General features: G+C 46.9%; 1 protein-coding gene across 1 annotated transcript in view; it reads left to right on the top strand.

Annotated features, from left to right (window-relative positions):
* Positions 1–958: 958 nt before the first annotated feature.
* Positions 959–18,277, top strand: part of SLC35F1 (solute carrier family 35 member F1) — a 217,616-nt gene continuing 200,297 nt past the window's right edge. The window contains exon 1 of the mRNA XM_054174074.1: positions 959–1,397. Within this exon, the coding sequence (XP_054030049.1) occupies positions 1,195–1,397 (203 nt within the window). The 5' untranslated portion in view covers positions 959–1,194. The remainder of the gene's footprint in view (positions 1,398–18,277) is intronic.

Below are 18,277 nucleotides of genomic sequence, written 5' to 3'. Positions count from 1 at the left end.
GAGTGAAGGGTAAAAATGTAATATTTTTCTTTTTAGGGTAAGAAATATCAAACCCACGTCAGTCTTCTTTGTTTTCAGAGAGAGTATCACAAGTTTGGAGCAAGCCTGGCTCAGGCATGAACTTGAAGTGCACTGTCCTTATGAAAGATGCATGGAGCTCTGAACTTTGCAGCGAGTGCCATCCCTCCCACAGCCCCTGACATGCCTTTTGGGCAGTATGAGAGTGAAGGATGCTGTTCAGAGGCACTTTTTATTTGTACCTTTCCCAAATCACTGCAGGCAAGCAGAGGTTCAGGGGACAAATGGGCAGCAGCTCCCAGGTGCGCACACGGAGGGAGGAGGCGTGGTGTTGCCGGGCTGTAGGCAAGAGCCAGCTGCCGATTTCCTGCCAAAACCCCCAACCAACCAATCAAACAAACCAAACGCCACAAAAAGGCAACTAAGCACCCCACAAGAAAAACGATGAGTGGTTAATGGGATGAAGTTTGGGGGTAAACGAAGTGCTCAGCTGACGGGCTCCCACCTCGTCCCTCTGCGAACTAGCGCGGAGCTCAGCGAGCACGGACCGGACGGCGGCACCAGACCCTGGGAGAAGGACCCCGCATTGCAGGGCAGGACTCAACACGCCGGGGAGGGACCTCCAAGGGAGCTCCCGTCCCATCCCCTGCCGGAGCTGCCGCGGGTCCCTCGGCTGCACAGGCCCCGCGGGCGGGAGCGCTGCCACTCGCGCCCCCTGGTGGCTTCCGCCGCGCTCTGCCGGCGGCAACGCGTCGCGCAGGGGCGGCCGCTGCCGCACACGGCTCCTCCGAGGGGGTTTCGTTGCCGCCGCCAGAACGAGCCGTGTTGGGCTGCAGCGGCAACCGTGCGCTGGGCGGCGGCGAGCGGGGAACAAAGGGGGATCGAGGAAGCGGTGACGGCGGCGGTTCCGCCGGGGGGAGGCACCGGCTAGGCGCGGGGGGTGTGGGAGGAGGAGGAGGAGGAGGGTCGCCCAACTGCTGCCACTTCGTCGACCGTGAGCGGCAAGTCGCTGGCGGCGGCAGCCCGCCCCTCGCTGCATGGCAGCCCAGTGAGGGAGGAGCGGGCGAGGGTCTGGCGCTGCCCGGAAGCCGAGGGAGCCAGCGCCGGCGGCAGCAGCGCCCGCCGCCCTCCCGCCGGGATGCTCCCCGCTCTCCGCTGAGGCGCAGCCCCGCCGCGATGCTCTCGCCCGAGCGCCACCACCACCACCGCCACCCGCCGCCACCGCAGCCACCGCCGCCGCCGCACCACCCGCCGCAGCCCAGCCATGTCGTGGCCACCATCGAAAACCTGCCGGCGGAGGGCGGCAGCGGCGGCGGCAGGAGCGGCATCTCCGCTCCCTCCTCCAGCGTGCGCCAGAGGATCAGGAAAGTGCTGAACAGGTGAGGACAGGGGATGGAATGGGTCTCCAGCGGCACGGCAGAGCATACCGCGGCTCCCCGCCCTGCCGCCGCTCACCCTGGGGCTCGCAGGTCCCGGGGGTGGCCGTCGGGGCATCCCGCAGCCCGACCCTCTCGGCGGGGTGGAGCAGGGCGGGAGACACAAAGGTTTCGGCAGGGAGGTTTGCTCAACTCGGCTCCGATCGGTTCGGCTCGGCTGGGCTCGCAGAGCCTTTCCCCGCAGCAGCCGAGGACAGGGGGCGGCGGCGGCAAGCCTCTCCGGGCCCATTGTTGCCTCCGAGGCGGCTGTGTGAGGTGCGGCTCCCTCCCCGCAGGGGCCAGCACCGGGACCAGCTCCTGTGCCGGTCACGCCTGTCCTGCCCGCAGGCACACACCCACAGCGGGCTCCCAGTGCCTTCCGGCTTCTCCAGGTTTCCTAGCCCGTCGCGGAGCCGCGAAGGGGCGGCGGGGAGGAGGGAAGCGGCGTCCCCGCTGCCGCAGCTCGGCCGGTGGCCGCGGTGCCGCCGGGGAAGTTGGAGCGCAGTATCCGGGTGAGGGGAGCGGCGGGGACGGGGCGGCCCTGCGGCGGGGGTCCATGTCAGCGGCCGGCTGCAGGCTGACGCTCCCCAGTGCCCAGTGGCCCCGTGTGGGATTTTTGCCCCGTTTCCCATCAGCTCGACTGGCCGGGGCTCCTCCAGCGACAGCAGCGGGATGCTGCCGAGCTGGTCGGGCCGCCCGTGCGTGTGGCTCAGGATTGTCAGTGCAAAGACAGAACCGCAGCCTACTCGCGGTAAATCCGTGCACCGAAAGCACAGGAAAACACTGGAACCATCTTACTGAAGTCCTTCACGCTTTCCTCTTTGCCACTTGTTTCTTCTGCGCTGCGTTTGACCAGAGCTGAGGTTTTTACAAGAAAACAATTTGTGCAGAGCCTCACTGGTTGTACTTCTCCAGACGGAGGCTCTGAACTCCGGTATGAGAAGGCAGCTGAAGCCATCACTTCTGCCTAATGACTTCTGCGTTCTACACAGAGCGGTTGCAGCGTTGTGAGCAGCAATGGGATGGTGCCTACAGTGTCAGCTTTATTGTCCCCGCGTTAGTTTCAGATACCTGTAACACGGATGAGCTGCTGAGAGAAGCAGCTCTTCTCTATGGACGCACTAGTTACAGGTTTTGAAGAGGAAGGTCTTTGACCCAAGCTTTTAACCACTAGGAAATTATCATTGCTACAGATACCTGAAGGTATTGAACTGCTTACAGATCACTGCTGTTAAATGCAGTTAATTAACTGTTAGAGTTCTAGGAATGTCCTCAAAAGCTTCAGTAAGGGAGGAAATACTTAGCCTTTGTTATTCCAGTGAGAAGTTGGAACAAGAGTTGCTTCAGCTCAAACTCAATTACACATTTTCTTGCACATGTGTGCTTGAGACTCTCAGTTCCCCAGCTCCACCATTTCTGTCATCTTAAGTGTCATGTGCTTGCAAAATCCAGCTCTCCTCCTGCTTGGTCATCCTGAGCTGTGTGTCAGTCCTGAAATAAGACAGTAGAGTAACCAAGTTTTCTCAGGGGCAGCAGGAGATGTATGATGGAGAGGATGAGATAGAGATCAGAAGAAGATTGTCCTCCTCAAGGGTGACCTCTGGGGACCCAAAGAATTGACCACAGTTGTCATAGCTAGGGTTCTTTTTTTTCTGAAAGGGAAGAGATAGAAATTGAGTCTAATGACCAAAATTCAAATCCCTGTTCTGATTCACAAGCTCTAGAAATGAGATCTTCCATCACTCAGGAGGAGCATCCTAATGAACAGGAGCCCACATACATTTTGGTGAACATACTCTTTTCTCCTCAAAAAAGAAATGAGGGTATTTTTTTTTCCCAATTCCTGTGATTTATGGAGAAGGAGAAGACTTGTGTCTGAGGTGTTTTAAGGCAGACTTTTCTTTGTGTAAGAGAATCCTGAGCCCATCCCAAAGCCTGTAGCAAGGGAAATTTTGTCTGAGCTAGGTTTCCTTCCACTTTACATGGGAACAGAAGACTCAGCCTATGTAACATCATGGCTTTCATGCCCTATTGATGTTGATACAGTGAAATGAATCCTGACACAGTGTTTATGTTTTCATCTTCTGTGGAAACAATAGCATGCAAATGTGTAAGGGAAAGGAAGAAATATACATGCTGTGTCCCTAGAGAGGTGGGAGTGCAGAACAAACCAAACATTGGCTTCTTTCAGTAGTGTTTTTCTATGGGAAAGGGGGCAGTGCACTATTTGCTTGAGACCCATTCATGAAACTGACTCATTGAGCTGCACTTAAGTGCTTCTGTTTTCTGCTAGACAAATTTGGTAGCTTCTCAGGCAGGTGAATGAAATAAAAAGGTTGACAACAGCTGGGATTGACAGAAACCTGCTTGTAGCTGGTGGAATCGTATAATAGTTTGGGTCAGAAGGGACTTTTAAAGGTCATCTTGTCTCCCTTCCCTGCAATGAGCAGAGACATCTTTAACTAGATCAGGTTACTGAGAGCCCTGTCCAACCTGACCTTCATTGTTTTCAGGGGGAGCATCATCTACCACCTCTGGGCAACCTCTCACCACTCTCATAATAAGAAAAATGTCTTTCTTGTATCTAGTCTGAATCGACTCTCTTTTAGTTTAAAACCATTACCCCTTGCCCTGTCACTGCAGGCCCTACTGAAAAGTCTGTCCCTGGATGGGGGGCAGAGTCTGGTACGGTAAAGGAGCAAACAAGACATCAGGAGAATGGTGATAGACACTGTCAGGGACTGAGCACTATTTCTGTCTTGCTTTATGTGTAGTAGTTTGGTCACCAGGCACTTGGTAATTCCTGAATTGCCTTTGAAGGCTTCTTTTAAAATTGCTTTACAAGCTATGGAAACTTATTTTATCATCACCTTCCAACACCTCCTCCCTAGCCACTCAATAGATCCCGAGGTAATAGAGAAACACTCTAACACCCCCTCCAGGGTGTTAGAGAGAACAAACTAAAATCAGGGCTGGTTGACTGTAGAAGTCTATTTCAGTGATCACAGCAAATACTGCACTCTGTGAAAAAGTTTGTCATAACAAAACCAAAGTGAAACACGAAACTGAAGGGTCAGAATCAAGGAGGACTGGAGCTGCTCAGTGAAATTGTGGGGCTGACTGGAACAGTTTGGGTATAAATTCTGAGCTGCCAGCCATTGTGAACGGGACCTGTGGCAACAGGAACAGGTTTCCTGTTGTTTTTGAAGTCTGAAGTGGATGGCTTTGAATTGCTGTTGCATTAAGGGGAGATGCTGTGGTGAATACATACAGCAAATACATTCCTGGACCTGTGACTCACACTCATGGTCCATGGATCCCAGCTGCAGGGCCCTGCCTGGTACCTTCCTTGTGACATTTGCTGAACAGGTATCCCTGGCTGACCCTGCCTTGCTATACTGTAGGGGAGAGAAAGAATGATGTTGGATACTTGCTTGCTTCCCCACAGCCTCTGCAAAGTCAAAATTGGACTCCACCAACTCTGTCTGCTTGTAGAGGACCACTTAATAAGCTGTGACTCACCTGCTCCGTGTTGCCTCCCACCTATAGCGAAAAGCAGGGAAAAAAGGAGAAAATCATGCAGTTGGAGTTCTTTGGAGTTCTGTGGTTCTCCATGCCTCAGCCCAGCCACCTGCATATTTCAGAGATACCTGCTGATAGGACTGAACCCGCTCTGTCTGGCTGTATCTCAGCACAGAGGGGTGGCTTGACTCTCTTCCTTGTACTCTATGGGTGACCTGAAGCATCAAGGGCAGAGAATCATCTGCCAAAGGCTGTCTGTGGTTCCTGAAGCTTTTTGAAATAATTTGCAGGTGGATCTCATGTTGGGAAGGCTGGAAGACCTCTTAGAAGAACTAGGCAGAGAGTAAACATTGCTGAAACACTGGAGGAGCAGATTGCCCAGTGATATCCTTGCAGGATTCTTGCAAGTTATTTATCTAAATGAAAGCAAATAAACAAGGTTCCTGTTTGTACATGGACGTTATCTCTGCAGTTCTAGGCACTAGCACAAGGAAGGAAAAGGAAGTTTCTGCAAGGAAAATGAGTTAATATCTTCAGGTACTAGTTGGCAAAGTGGTTTTACCCAAGTAAATGAGATTACTCCAGGAAGCAAAGAATGCCATAACTGTGTCAATGAACTCAGCTCTCCAAAGTGATGCTTAAGGTCCTGCTATTGTATTGCTTTCCTGGTTGAGGACTTCCTTTTTACAGAAAGCTGGGTGGCATATTCATTGTTCTGGGTTTGCCCACTTCTATCTTTTAGTAATTTCTTAAGGAATACTTGCTGCACAATCCAGCTGTGATTTACCTTGCTTTTTGAAGTTCATGTGATGATCTCAAAGGCCTTTTCCAACCTGGTTACTTCTCTTCTCTTCTCTTCTCTTCTCTTCTCTTCTCTTCTCTTCTCTTCTCTTCTCTTCTCTTCTCTTCTCTTCTCTTCTCTTCTCTTCTCTTCTCTTCTCTTCTCTTCTCTTCTCTTCTCTTCTCTTCTCTTCTCTTCTCTCTTCTCTTCTCTTCTCTTCTCTTCTCTTCTCTTCTCTTCTCTTCTCTTCTCTTCTCTTCTCTTCTCTTCTCTTCTCTTCTCTTCTCTTCTCTTCTCTTCTCTTCTCTTCTCTTGTTCTCTCTTGCTAAATGACACTTGGGATTTTTCACAGGTTTCCTAAAAATCATGTCAGAATCTTAGAGGCATACTCAACTTGATATCCAAAAAATGGAGTAATTTCAGACTCATTAAGACCCTTGCAATCTTTTACAGAGCTTTGTAGTTATGTTCTCTGCATAAGTGAATTGCAAAAGCTTTTGCTGAAGCAATGCTGAGGCTCTTTCCACTTTGCTCATTTACTCACTTTATCAGATTAATTGTAGCCTTGTGCATAAAGCCAGTGTAGGGCCTAATTACCATAATTAATTAATGGTCTTTCTGAGGAAAAGGATTTAAAAATAATATTGCTAACAAGTGTAATTTCATTAAACAAGGCAGTGATTTATTGAGCAAAATTCCACGAAGAACAGCAATTTGGATTCTGCTTGTCAGAAAGCCTGGCTGTCTTGGTATAGCCTGGGTAAAACTTTTGCCTTGTTGAGTATGTTACAGGCCCAACTCATCCCTGGTAGTGGAGTTAAGAAAGAATTTGGCCCACTAGCTGACTAACTTTGAACTTGAGCCGTGTGTCAAGGCTGCTAACTCTTCAGAGATGAGAGGTGTTTAAATGACACTGCAAGTATCAAAAGCTATAACCCACTTTTTTTTTTTACCTAGTAACACATCCACATAGTAAATCAGACAGAGGAAGTTTAGGTACTAAAAAGAGCTTGAAACTGAATAATAATGAAATTGAGGCCACATATTTCATTGCCCCAAAGCAATAATGTCTTTCAGCTGACTGATCAGAGAGGCAAACCAGCCAAATAATTTATGGCATTTTTTTCCTGTATGAAAAGCAAGTCAAGGATCAAACATATCATTTTTTGGAATCCAAAAGAAAGAATAGTTGAGTACTCATAACCTTCAGTTGCTTGGCTTTCTTCTTCGAAACAAAGGGGTTGGATTCCTTTGGGATTTTTGCTCTTAAAAAGTGCAAATACCTTCTCAAAGTCCAGCCAGAAGAATAGTGACTGTAGAAGAATGAGTCTGAGGCCAATTCAGGTAGCTGTAGCTCACCTTTTAGATAGAAATATTTATGCCATTCTGAGTCAAAGAAAAATAGTTCAGAGTCTAGATAAAGCAACTGTCTTTCTTGTACCTGCTAGTAGTATTCTTTTTCGGTTGGGGAAGTGTGAAGGTCATATCTGCCTGTAGGAAAGCAGCCTGGTAGAGGATATAGAAAGGAACTGATGAAGAATTGTCCTCTGTTTTCTTTTCACGTGAGTTTGCTTGTAATTGGTATTTGAAAAGCAAGTGGCCTCTGCAAATTAGCTGCATTCCCAATAAAGGGGGTGCATAAGAGAAATACTCGTAAAATGGGACAAAAGGATGCTCTTCCCGTTCTCCTCCAAACAACTTCTTTCAGTGCACACTTATTGATATGCCTTAGGACGCTAGGAATGCTTTGATTTGGAAGTGGAGGTGAGTTAAAGTACATAAAGCATCCCCATCGCTGCTGGAGTAGGGGCTGGGAGTTTGTCCAGGTATGGTTTCAAAGCGTCAGAGCATGATTTCCTAACAGGTTTCGGAGTCAGTGCTGGAAATCTTTCTCTTCCTTGTTTTGTTTTCGCTCCTGAGGATTTGCACCTTAGGAGATACAAACCCTTGTTGGTCCTTTTCAGAAAGAGGAATTGTTTGGAGTGATTTGCTACGGTAAGTACAGGGTAATCTAAACCCAGCATCCCACACACTGCCTGGGGAAAGACTTTCCCTAGGAGGGGCAGTTTGAGGAGGAGAAATATCCGGGTGTCTTCTGTCTACCTATGACGTTCAGATGGCCGGTACTTACTGGGTGCCTGTCTCTAAGTGGGAATTTTTGACACTGGCTGTGCCGTGGGCTTTGGGAAGGGGTTACTGCCTCTTGAACTAAGGGGGTTTCAAAGGAGCAGCACTGTAAATGGCTCCTTAGAGAAAGCTGGAGGAATGGACAGAGTGGCTCTTATGGGATGGACAGAGCAGCTTTAATGTGCTAATGAGGGGAAGGCCAGATGCCAGCAACGATCAGAGGGGTTCTTTGTGGCTCAGTCTCTTTGGAGATGGCTGGAGTCTCTGTCCTTATCGCTGTTGTTTCTGCAGGCAGAGGGAAACACTGGGGCTATTAGTGAGGTGTTCCCTTCCTTTAAGTCAGCAGATAGCCTTACAGATCAGCACTTGAATACAGATTAGGGCTAATTACCAGGAAATCTTAGGAAGAAGAACTCGCAGAAGAAGATCGACTTAAAAAAACCTCCACTATAAAAAAGCACCCCCAAACCATCAGAAAACTCAGCTGAAATCACCTGTTGCAAGAACAGCTGGATGGGGACTCATAAATTGCTATGACTGTAAAGTGTGTAAGTATTGGTGGTTGTGAAATTCATGTTGTGAACCACTTAATCTACCTGTCTCTGCTTATTTATGTCTTGTCAGCCATCTCCCTGTGGTTTTTATTGAAAACATGGCAGTTTTGAAGCTTGTTTTTCAGCTTTCTCTGACTTGGTTTTTCTCATCATTTAAGAAAGCATTCCTTTAATGCATATTCACTCTCTGTCATTGTTCTGAGAGACACCAGCTGATTGAGGCAGTGGGTTTGACTCCCTTGCATCCCATTCTCCTCACTACAGCTGAACTAAAGAGCAAGAGTTCTGAGGAGATAGCATCCCCACAGCCCGGTCCTGCTTGGTCAGAGCACTTGTGCAGCAATACTTCTGCAGGGAGCCTGCCTGCATTTTGGGACGTGCTAGCACATCCCAAATAATATTTCCAGATGGGGTAGATGTGACCCTTGATCTCCCCAGAAAGGCCTGTTCACAAGTGACACCATGTAGGTGCCAGTAAAAATAGTGACACCGTCTAGGCCAGCCTTCTGTTTGTAGCCACTGCAGTCAGTTTGACCTTCAGTTTCAGCTTCCCCTTGATGGTCAGTTGATTCCTTACACTGTTTTTTCCTTGTAGGGATGTGGGGGGCTGTGGTCCACCTTCAGAAGTCTAACCTGTGTTGGCTCCTATGAGCGCAGGAGCCAGATCATGAATCTTCTCTTTTGTCTTGTCAGAAAATGTAGATGACGCAAAACATGGGCAAGAGGGATTGAATTTTCTGAAGGCTGCATGTTCAGCAAGATTTCTTATATCCAGACTAGATTCTTTTTTTAATAGAGTGAATGAGACTTCGTGGTAATCTGCTGGTGGGACTACCTATGTAGGAAACCAGATTTAACTCCGCTTTGCTGCATCCCTGATGGCTGCTGTGAACAGCACAAGAGTGGGAGGTTCCCTTGAGATGAAGAACCTCAAAAGGTCATGGTTTTGTCCTGATGAAACCTGGGGAAAGTTTTGGACATTAAAAGTTTGAAACTAAAAGATGCTTTTTTTGCTCATCCCCCAGGGCATTTCAGGATTCAAGATGTTCAGTTACAAAAGCACGCTGTGCTTGAAACAGATTGCTGTGTCCCTAATGCAGATAAATGAGGTAATTTCTGTCCAGTAGCAAGACCATAATTATTACCTCCCCAGCCCTAGTGTTAATTGCAACCTGTGAGCCAGTATTAGCTGATGACAGAACAAATAAAAGATGTGAAGCATTTATAATGATGGCCATTAGTTTACCTAGCCCTCTCTGGTGTTTATTTGTCAAAGAAATCATTGCATGTGCACCCAGAAGCCTGCTCCTCTGGCTGTTATTGGGCCACACTGGTTTTAAAATGGTGCTGTCTTCTATGCCACATTCCTTCTCCTTGCTTTCCTCACCTGGCAAGTGTTTTGATGTGACCTGACTCACTCTGGTTTCTGTGGAGCCCATCAAATGGGAAATGAATTAAGAGGGGACTAAATTTCCCCCTTATTTGATAACATGGAGAGGAACCCACCTGCAGCATGAGAGGGAGATGCCAGTTTGTTCTTGCTCTGATACACCTTCCATCAACCTCACTGAAGAGCTGCAGCTCCACTCCTTAATCTCTCCAGCCTAATAACTAAAATACTGATCCTTACTTAGACTTGGGGCTGCTAGCTCATACCCTTGCAGTGGAAGAAGGACCTTGAGGGAGATGGGCTGAAGGAGAGTGGTGGCCATGAGGTAGAAGCTGGGGACTTCTCTCTGCCTTTATTTGAAGAGAAAAGGCAAATATCTAACTCTTCCAGAGGCCTGAAGTGAGAGTCTGACAGGAGTGTGGCATGAGCTGTACCTTGTTCTGTGCTATCTGTTTTTAACCAAGATTTGGATGTTTGTCTAGCCAGGTGACTGTGGCTGCCCTAGGCTGCTGTATTCTTCTGTGTGGATCTTTGCTTTTCTCTTGCTATGATGATTAAAAAAAAATACTTGAAAATACTTAATAAAATTACCTTGTGATTATTCTACTTTCAAATATTTTATGGAGTTTGAATAGCTTTGTGTTTTCAGTGCTTTCTGCAGCCTGATTTTGAGCCATTTACCTTCTGAAATCTCTTCCTGGAAGCTGAGCACCATAATGAAACTGAATAAGTGCTGCTTTTCTGTTGCTCCTTTCCTTTTCTCTCTCTGCTGCTACTGCAGACATGAAATGCTTTTGATTATGGCTTTTTAACTCCCTGCTGCCAGTATATTGAGTTCTGTAGGGACTGTCCTGGTTAGATTGAAAGTGAGGAAGGACAGCAAATAACAACAAGGTGGGGAAGACTTGAGCAGTGAGCTGGAAAATATTTTAATGGGTATGGGATTTGATACCTGAAGGAAATAAAACTTCAATATTGTAGATATAATTTTCATCAGGCTGGGTATGAGGATTAAGTACTGCCAGGCAGAAAAAATTGCCAAGCTTCATCTGACTTGGTGGGTAAAAATCCAGCACCCAAATTCATGTGAACAAGCTGAAGTGCCTTCTTTTCCTGTGCCATCCACCTTTGAGCAACCTGCTCTAGAGGAAGGTGTCCCTGCCCATGGCTGGAACTAGATAATAGCTAAAGTCCCTTCCAACCCAAACCATTCTATGATATGCATAGGTAACTTCCAGTCACATTTTGGATACCTTATCCTGCTGTTGGGTGCCTGATGTTCTGAGGGGGATGCTTAGTAGAGACATGACTGTTTTTCTTGACTTTGGGGATCATCTTTACTGTAAGGATCACAGAGCACTGGAACAGGCTCCCTAGAGAGGTTGTGGAGTCTCCTTCTCTGGGGACATTCAAGCCCTGTCTGGATGTGTTCCTGTGCGACCTGTGCTAGATTATGTAGCCCTGCCCTGGCAGGGGGGTTGGACTCAAAGATCTCCAGAGGTCCCCTCCAACCTCTAACATCCTGTGATCCTGTGATACTTGCAGAAGTGCAGACTGGCTTATTCCAGAGCAGACAACGCCAGTGTGCAGCTGTGGTGGGTTGAAAATTACCCCCCATCATTAAACTTAGAACTTAAAGTTAGAACTTAGCCAAAACAATGCAGCCAAGGTCAAGCAGAAGCCAACAGAAGCACAAAGTTAGTATCTCCCAGCCCAAGGAAGTGAGAAGAGAGAGAGAAATTATTTATCAAACTAATTCTTATGGTAGATATCTCTCCAATGAGATTGTTTGGAACTATCATTATGTCCCTTTTTACACCCAATAGTGATTTATTTACATTTTACTACTTACTGTCCAAGATCTGTGAAAAATTTTAAAGGCATAGCCTAAAACTACCACAGCAGCCTTGGAGATTTCTCTCTCTTGCCTCTTCTTTGTGTTCTTCCACCAAAGCTGCTTTGCTTTCATTTAGTACTAACCAGCATTTATTTTTTGACAGTATCCTTATGCTTTTTTTGGGTCTAGTTAGTGATGGGGGAATCCTATATTTGAGGAGGTTCAGGAGATCAGGACATTTGTAGGACTTCATCTAGGAGCACAGGGACAAGGTTGTGATGGTTGCTATACAGGTATGAAGGAACTGCGTACTGGCATTGAAAAGGAACATTCACAGAATCACTCAGAATCACAGAATCACCAAGGTTGGAAGAGACCTCAAAGATCATCAAGTCCAACCTGTCACCACAGACCTCATGACTAAACCACGGCACCAAGTGCCACGTCCAATCCCCTCTTGAACACCTCCAGGGATGGGGACTCCACCACCACCCACATTCCAATGGCTAACAACTCTCTCAGTGAAGAACTTTCTCCTCACCTCGAGCTTAAACTTCCCCTGGTGCAGCTTGAGACTGTGTCCTCTTGTTCTGGTGCTGGTTGCCTGGGAGAAGAGACCAACCCCCACCTGGCTACAACCTCCATTCCAGGTTTTCTCTCATTTAAACACAAAAGGTGACATCAGAACAACCACTAAGTAGCAGAAATGCACTCAAGGAGTGAGGCGAAGTGGTGAGGGTGAGAGGCAGTGCCGTGGGGTGGCTGAGGAGTTGCCAGAAGTGAGAGAGTTCTGTCGCATCTGTATGAACCAAGCCAAATCTCTGTGACTCGCAGTCTCTTTTGCTCTAAAGAGCTTACTTGAGATTTAAGCACCAAATAATTCCCTGATCATTCACAGTTATTAGGTGACTGTGTCTGTGTGTGTGAGCATGTGAGGTCTTTCAGGATGGAGTACAAGTTCCCTGCATTTAATGTCTCGTTATAGAGAAATAAATTCTATCACTTTCTAACTCGTAGAAGAATTTCTGTTAACTTTGGTGTCTGAGATTGTTCATACATATTGATTTGGTAGGTATTACCATGTTAATGGAACATATTATTGCTCAGCCAGATTAATTTATTAGATTTATTCCTACACTTTTACAGCCTATAGATGTATTGAGACATGAGCCCACAGGATCAATACCAATTTCTTTTCTCATTTATGAATGGTCTTACTAACACCCCAAGTGCTGTTACACTTGAGAGTATTTTGCTGCAACTTACTTTGAAGCACACACTCCAAGAGTTTTAAATTTGTCTTTCTTCTTTGTCCTTTAATGGTCATTTTTTCCCCCCATGTATGTGGGCTCTGGGTGAGCAAAGTGCCATACATCAAGCATGAAACCTGTCAAAACCATGATCTAGTCATTGGGACTAGTGAGCAAGTTAGGTGTTTGCAAGATGAAGGCTCTGAGAGCAGACCTAATCCTTGAGATGCTTTTTGGCTGCTGCTCTGGGTTGCAGGCCCAAAGCAGTGGAGGGAACAAAGGTACAAATGAAAGTTCCAATGAAGCTGGCTGCCAATCAGATTATATTTGCATGTTCCCTTTTGAGCAGCAGCCATGCATGCCTTCATTGTTCAGAAGCAGCAGTATTTGACTGAGGAGCAGTAGCAAAGACCAGCTGATGTGGGGCTCCTTTGCTTGCTTCCACAACATGAGCATCAGACAAGACTCACTGAAGGCTTACAGTGGGAAGTGAAGGAGGCAGGGGCCAGAGTAAGAATGGGGCAAGAAAGCTCTTTGGTCACCTCTGCCCACACTGCCAGCTGAAGACTGGTAGACAATGCTGATGACATCAGTCTTCAGGCAGTCCTAACACCATCATTTCTGCACCCATTGCAACACCAGTGGTGCTGGGAGAAACCATCTTCCTTCTTTTGTATGGACCAGAAATATTCTGTAACTTTTGGGAAGAGAACTGCAGAGACTTAGCTGACCTCAGCCCAGCCTTTAAATCCGATCCAAAGCAGCTCACCAAATGGTCCTGTGGAGAAATCTCCAGCAGTTGCAAGTGCACAGAGATAATGTTTCACCCAGTGGTCTGTAAGGTGAAGCTCTTTAAAGCTGACACTTTCCCAGCCAGCCTTTCTCCATTGTTTTCCAGGAAAAGTTGCTGTATCCACTCAGTGTCCTGCTCATTATTTTGGTCTGTACTTAACTGTAGGTGCCACTTGTGCACAACCACAGCTGCTGAGCATTAGAAGCTCAAACCAAAACCAGGGAGCACAAAAAAAGCAGTCAGGTGACAAAGGGAAACTTGAGGGGGAAAAAACCCACCTCCAAACCCATCATATGTAAGAATGATGCAGAAGCAGGCAGCAGAGTTGGAAAGATGGGGACATGCCCTGTGAATACTCCCTGCCTGATTCAGCCCTGAGGTTCGGAACCAAAGCCAGAGGATGATGTCGAGGTGGTGGAGTCTCCATCCCTGGAGGTGTTCAAGAGGGAACTGGGCATGGCACTTGGTGCCATGGTTTAGTCATGAGGTCTGTGGTGGCAGGTAGGACTTGATGATCTTTGAGGTCTCTTCCAACCTTGGTGATTCTGTGATTCTTGCTTGACTGAAAGTTACAGGAGAACTGGTGAACAAATGCAGCTCCATGAATCTGCTGTGGTGCCTTAGGGCCAGGTAGAGGGGCTTCACCCTGTTTCATTTCCAGGAGAAGTTGTATTGCTTCTCCTGTTGAGGGGAAAAATGGTGATTTAAAGGACTTGAGAAGTTATATACAGCAGCTCCTGATTTACAGTCCAGGATTAGACACCAATTGGTTTTTCAGCCTCGGGCAAGTCTCTCAACCTCCTTGGGTCAGGTTGAGCACCTGCAAAATGGAGATAATTAAGCTTAACTACATGTAAGAGTTGTTGATTAGTTAATGCTTGTAAAATGCTGTAGAGTGCCATAAAATACACTGTTGTACTCAGAAGCATCTGGTCTGCAGTTACTGTAGTGCTTCTCTGAAACTTTATGGGCAGCTGCTTGCCAGGAAGCAAACTGACTGATGTGTGCAGCACAGGTGGGCTCTGGGAGAGGAGAGGCTGGCATCTTTTCAAAGACATCTGACATCCCAGGTACCTACTGTCAGCATATAAGAGGAGGTTTTCCAAGAGCATATGAAGTGGCACAGCACTGAAACTGGTGTCAGATGAGGATGGAATTGTGGAGGGGCACTCTGGTAGCTGGCTGGTAGCTCCTTGCTCCACTTCTAGCTGCTTGTTCTTATTCTTGTCCCTGTCCCCAGCCTTGTTCCCCTTTGTTGTGCTGGTGGAGCCGTTTGAATGCTGTCATGCAGAACAAGGTTGGTGGCTTCATCCAGATGGGGAACAAAACAATGGGAAAGATTTCTGTTGTCTATTTGCAGATGGACCTTCTCTCTAGTGTAGTTTATCACATGGCTGCAAACACATGGACTAGCACAGTGAAAAGGCTGGTACATGGGTGAGAGCAAGTGTCTGGAAAGCAAGAAGTCTGGGACTGATGGTGCTTTCTTGACACTGAAGATGATGCCACAAATTGCTTTATCTAAATACAGAAGATATTGCCATTGCAGGGGTTTGATGTTTTAGTGAGCTGCCCTTCTCTCCTGCCTCCTAAGACACACGCCATTGGAGATGTGGCAGTATAAAGAGAGAGCTTTGGTGAAGAGCTGATCCTGGCTGAAGCTTACCATGCTGTATCAGAAACTGCCAACATGTGCCAAGGAGCTAAAGATGTGCCAGAGATGAGCCTGCAAGAATTTCTGAGGTTTGCATCTTGCTATTATTTGCAATAGTTATGATGTGAATATATGGCACTATGTAACCACAGAGATTGATTTGGTTTAATAGGAGACTCAAAAACAGCAAGAAAAAGCTGGTGGTGGGTGTGAGGAATCCGCTTTCTAATCACCCTCTCCTGACTTCATACCTAGAAGTTGTTAGGAGAGAGTAGTGAGTTAGCAGATGTGAAGATTCACCCTCCCAGCCATTGCCATTTCACAGAACTGGGTGAGATAAACGTGAGTTAAGGCTGGGGAATGAGTTTGTTCTTAAGTCACAGACTTTCACAAACTGTCAAAAGAAGGTCTCACTTCTGTCTCTCCCTTGCACCTGGCCAAACGATTCCTTCTCCTTTTGCTAAGCCAGATCTGGTTCCTGTCACATCTCATAGTCAGCTCACTAAAATAGCAGAGAATTAACCTGGCTGAAAAAGGTGGCTGTTGTTGCTGGATCTTTAGCTAACTTTTGATCAAACTGGTGTCTGGACTGAGGAAAGGAAGGAGCCTGTGAGCAGGGACAGGGAGGAACAGAAGACATGGAGAAAAGAGGGACTGGCCATTTTAATGGCCAGTGATGAAAGAGGTAGGGCATCAGCTTTCTATGAAAAACCTGTGCTATGAGTAACGAAAATGCAACAGCAGTGCAGGAAAAAAATGGTTCTTAAGATTAATTACCACATGGATCCCCAAATATGTCATACCCACAGTGCCCAAAGCTTCCCTTGTCTCCTCACATCAGCCTCCCTCCAAAGCCCGGACAGCACCACAGTTGCAAGCTTCCTGTCCAGGAAGGGTGAGCTCGGGCAGAATCCCCCATCCCCAGTGAAGAGGGTCTATTATCCAGGATTAATTGCACCCAGACAATGCAGCCCCTCGAGAAGCCTGTGACCCTTTTGAGCTGCGTGTGTGGGTAAGAGGGCACACTGCAGTCCCTGTATCCCAGCCCAGTGCCTCTGGTGTGATGCCCTGGTTGCCATAGCAATTAATCGTCGCTTTTAAGGGCTGGTGTCGACTACAAATCCCTGTAAATTGCCCAGAACAGTAGTTAAAGCTGCTCCTTGGGCGCCTTCCTATTTGATTTTTACCCCAAAATATGGGATGGAGAGGGCTTTTTATTTTCCTGCTTGTGAAAAAAAGAAGCCAGAATAACTTGGGCTATGCTGTTGTACTGGCTTTCACCTTTGTGGGCTTGCTGAGATGTGGGGAACTTCTGTGAAGAGCAAGTAGCAAACAGACGGGGATGTGGTGGCTTCCAGCTCTGTGCTTCTATCTTCATGTGCGCAGCAGATCCTGCATGCCTGGGAGAGGTAAACAAGCACAGGCTTTGAGAGGTCTGTGTGGATTTCTGTTACGTTCTGGGAGAGTTTACACCACTTAATGTGTGTGGCTTTGGTTTTCCTTTGTGCCTGAAAAAAAGAGCAACTGGGAATTACTGTGCTGTTTGTGCTAATTTATGTAAGCATGATGGAAATGAAAAGCAGCTACAAGATGACTGTTCTCTGTATCTGTCTGTTTGCGTGTGTGATGGGAGGGAAATAGAAGGTGGTTGTTATGTCATTATTCCAGAAACACGAACAGTGGTGAATACATAGAGCCATAGAATGGTTTGGGTTGGAAGGGACCTTAAAGATCATCCAGTTCCAACCTATCTGTCACGGGCAGGGACACCAAAGTCTTCTGTAGGTTAAAGCCCCATTCATTTGAAAGACAGCCTTAATTTCCTCTGTATGTTATTAGAATGGCTGGGAAATCTATCTAGAAGTTGCAGGAGTTGTTTTGTTTTGGTTTTTTCCTTCCTTGGAGGCATTTAAGTCTTTGTTAACCTTTAATACTGCTTCTCAGAAAAAAGGAGAGAAAAAAAGAAACAATACCAAAACCCATGAAGGGAAACAAGTTTAAAGGCATAAGTTATCAAATGCACAATATTCTCTCTTAGCCTCAAACAAAGACATGGGTACGATTCAGCACAGTCTCTTAATGAATGTCACCTTGACACATACACATCGGGATACACAGCATCTGTGTGTGGAAACTTGTAATTACTTCTGCTGGAGACACTGGGTAGGGTGCTGGCATTCTTTGGTATGCTAGATCAGAGCCAAACCTTGTGATAAAACACATCTTTGCCAGTAGCATTAATAGCTGTTCACACTGAATGCCTGCTATATATCCTGGCTTGGGGTGATTAGGTTAGACCCAGACAACGGAATACACAACTCAAAGGACTGTGGGGATATTGTATTGGCTTGCTTTGGTTTTGACATGTCAGTACTTGAGAAGCATCCTGGTGCTGATGGTAATTTAACTGTGGCTGAAGAGCTAGCCCTGTTCCATATCATGTACTGCAAATCAGTGTGATCTTCCAGAACTGGTCAAGCTGGAGCAGCTAGAGGAAAAGTAATCACAATGGCCCCCTCCAACAGTGTATGGCTTTCAAGGCAGCCATTGTCTCTTCTCCTTATCAAAGAGTTTCAGGCTGAAAGGGTATGAGATCAAGGGCTGCAGAATGAGGTCTTGTTTATTTGGTTTGTATCCCTCAGGATGAGCTTTCCTGCGTGGAAGGGTAAGAATTGGAGCATCCTTGCTCCAGTTCATCCTTTTCATGGACTTGTGGGAATTCCTTTCCCAGGTGTGCATTGCACTTGGTCATCAGAGGCTTGTGAAAGGCTGAGACAGGTGACATTTTCAGGGTAATACCTGTTCTTCTTCTCTGTGGAGGTGTCTGCTCTGTTTTTAGAAAAATGTATGATGGGGGAAATGGTTTGGAATTGTGAGGTGAAGCCACACTCTTGTGTGGTGTCAGCACGCTGGCAGCCACTTCCTCCCACAGTCTC

This window comes from Dryobates pubescens, chromosome 28 (genome assembly GCF_014839835.1).
Source record: "Dryobates pubescens isolate bDryPub1 chromosome 28, bDryPub1.pri, whole genome shotgun sequence".
Classification (NCBI taxonomy): Eukaryota; Metazoa; Chordata; class Aves; order Piciformes; family Picidae; genus Dryobates; species Dryobates pubescens.
The sequence above is the reverse complement of the archived record's forward strand: the minus strand, read 5'-3'. Positions and strand labels throughout refer to the sequence as shown.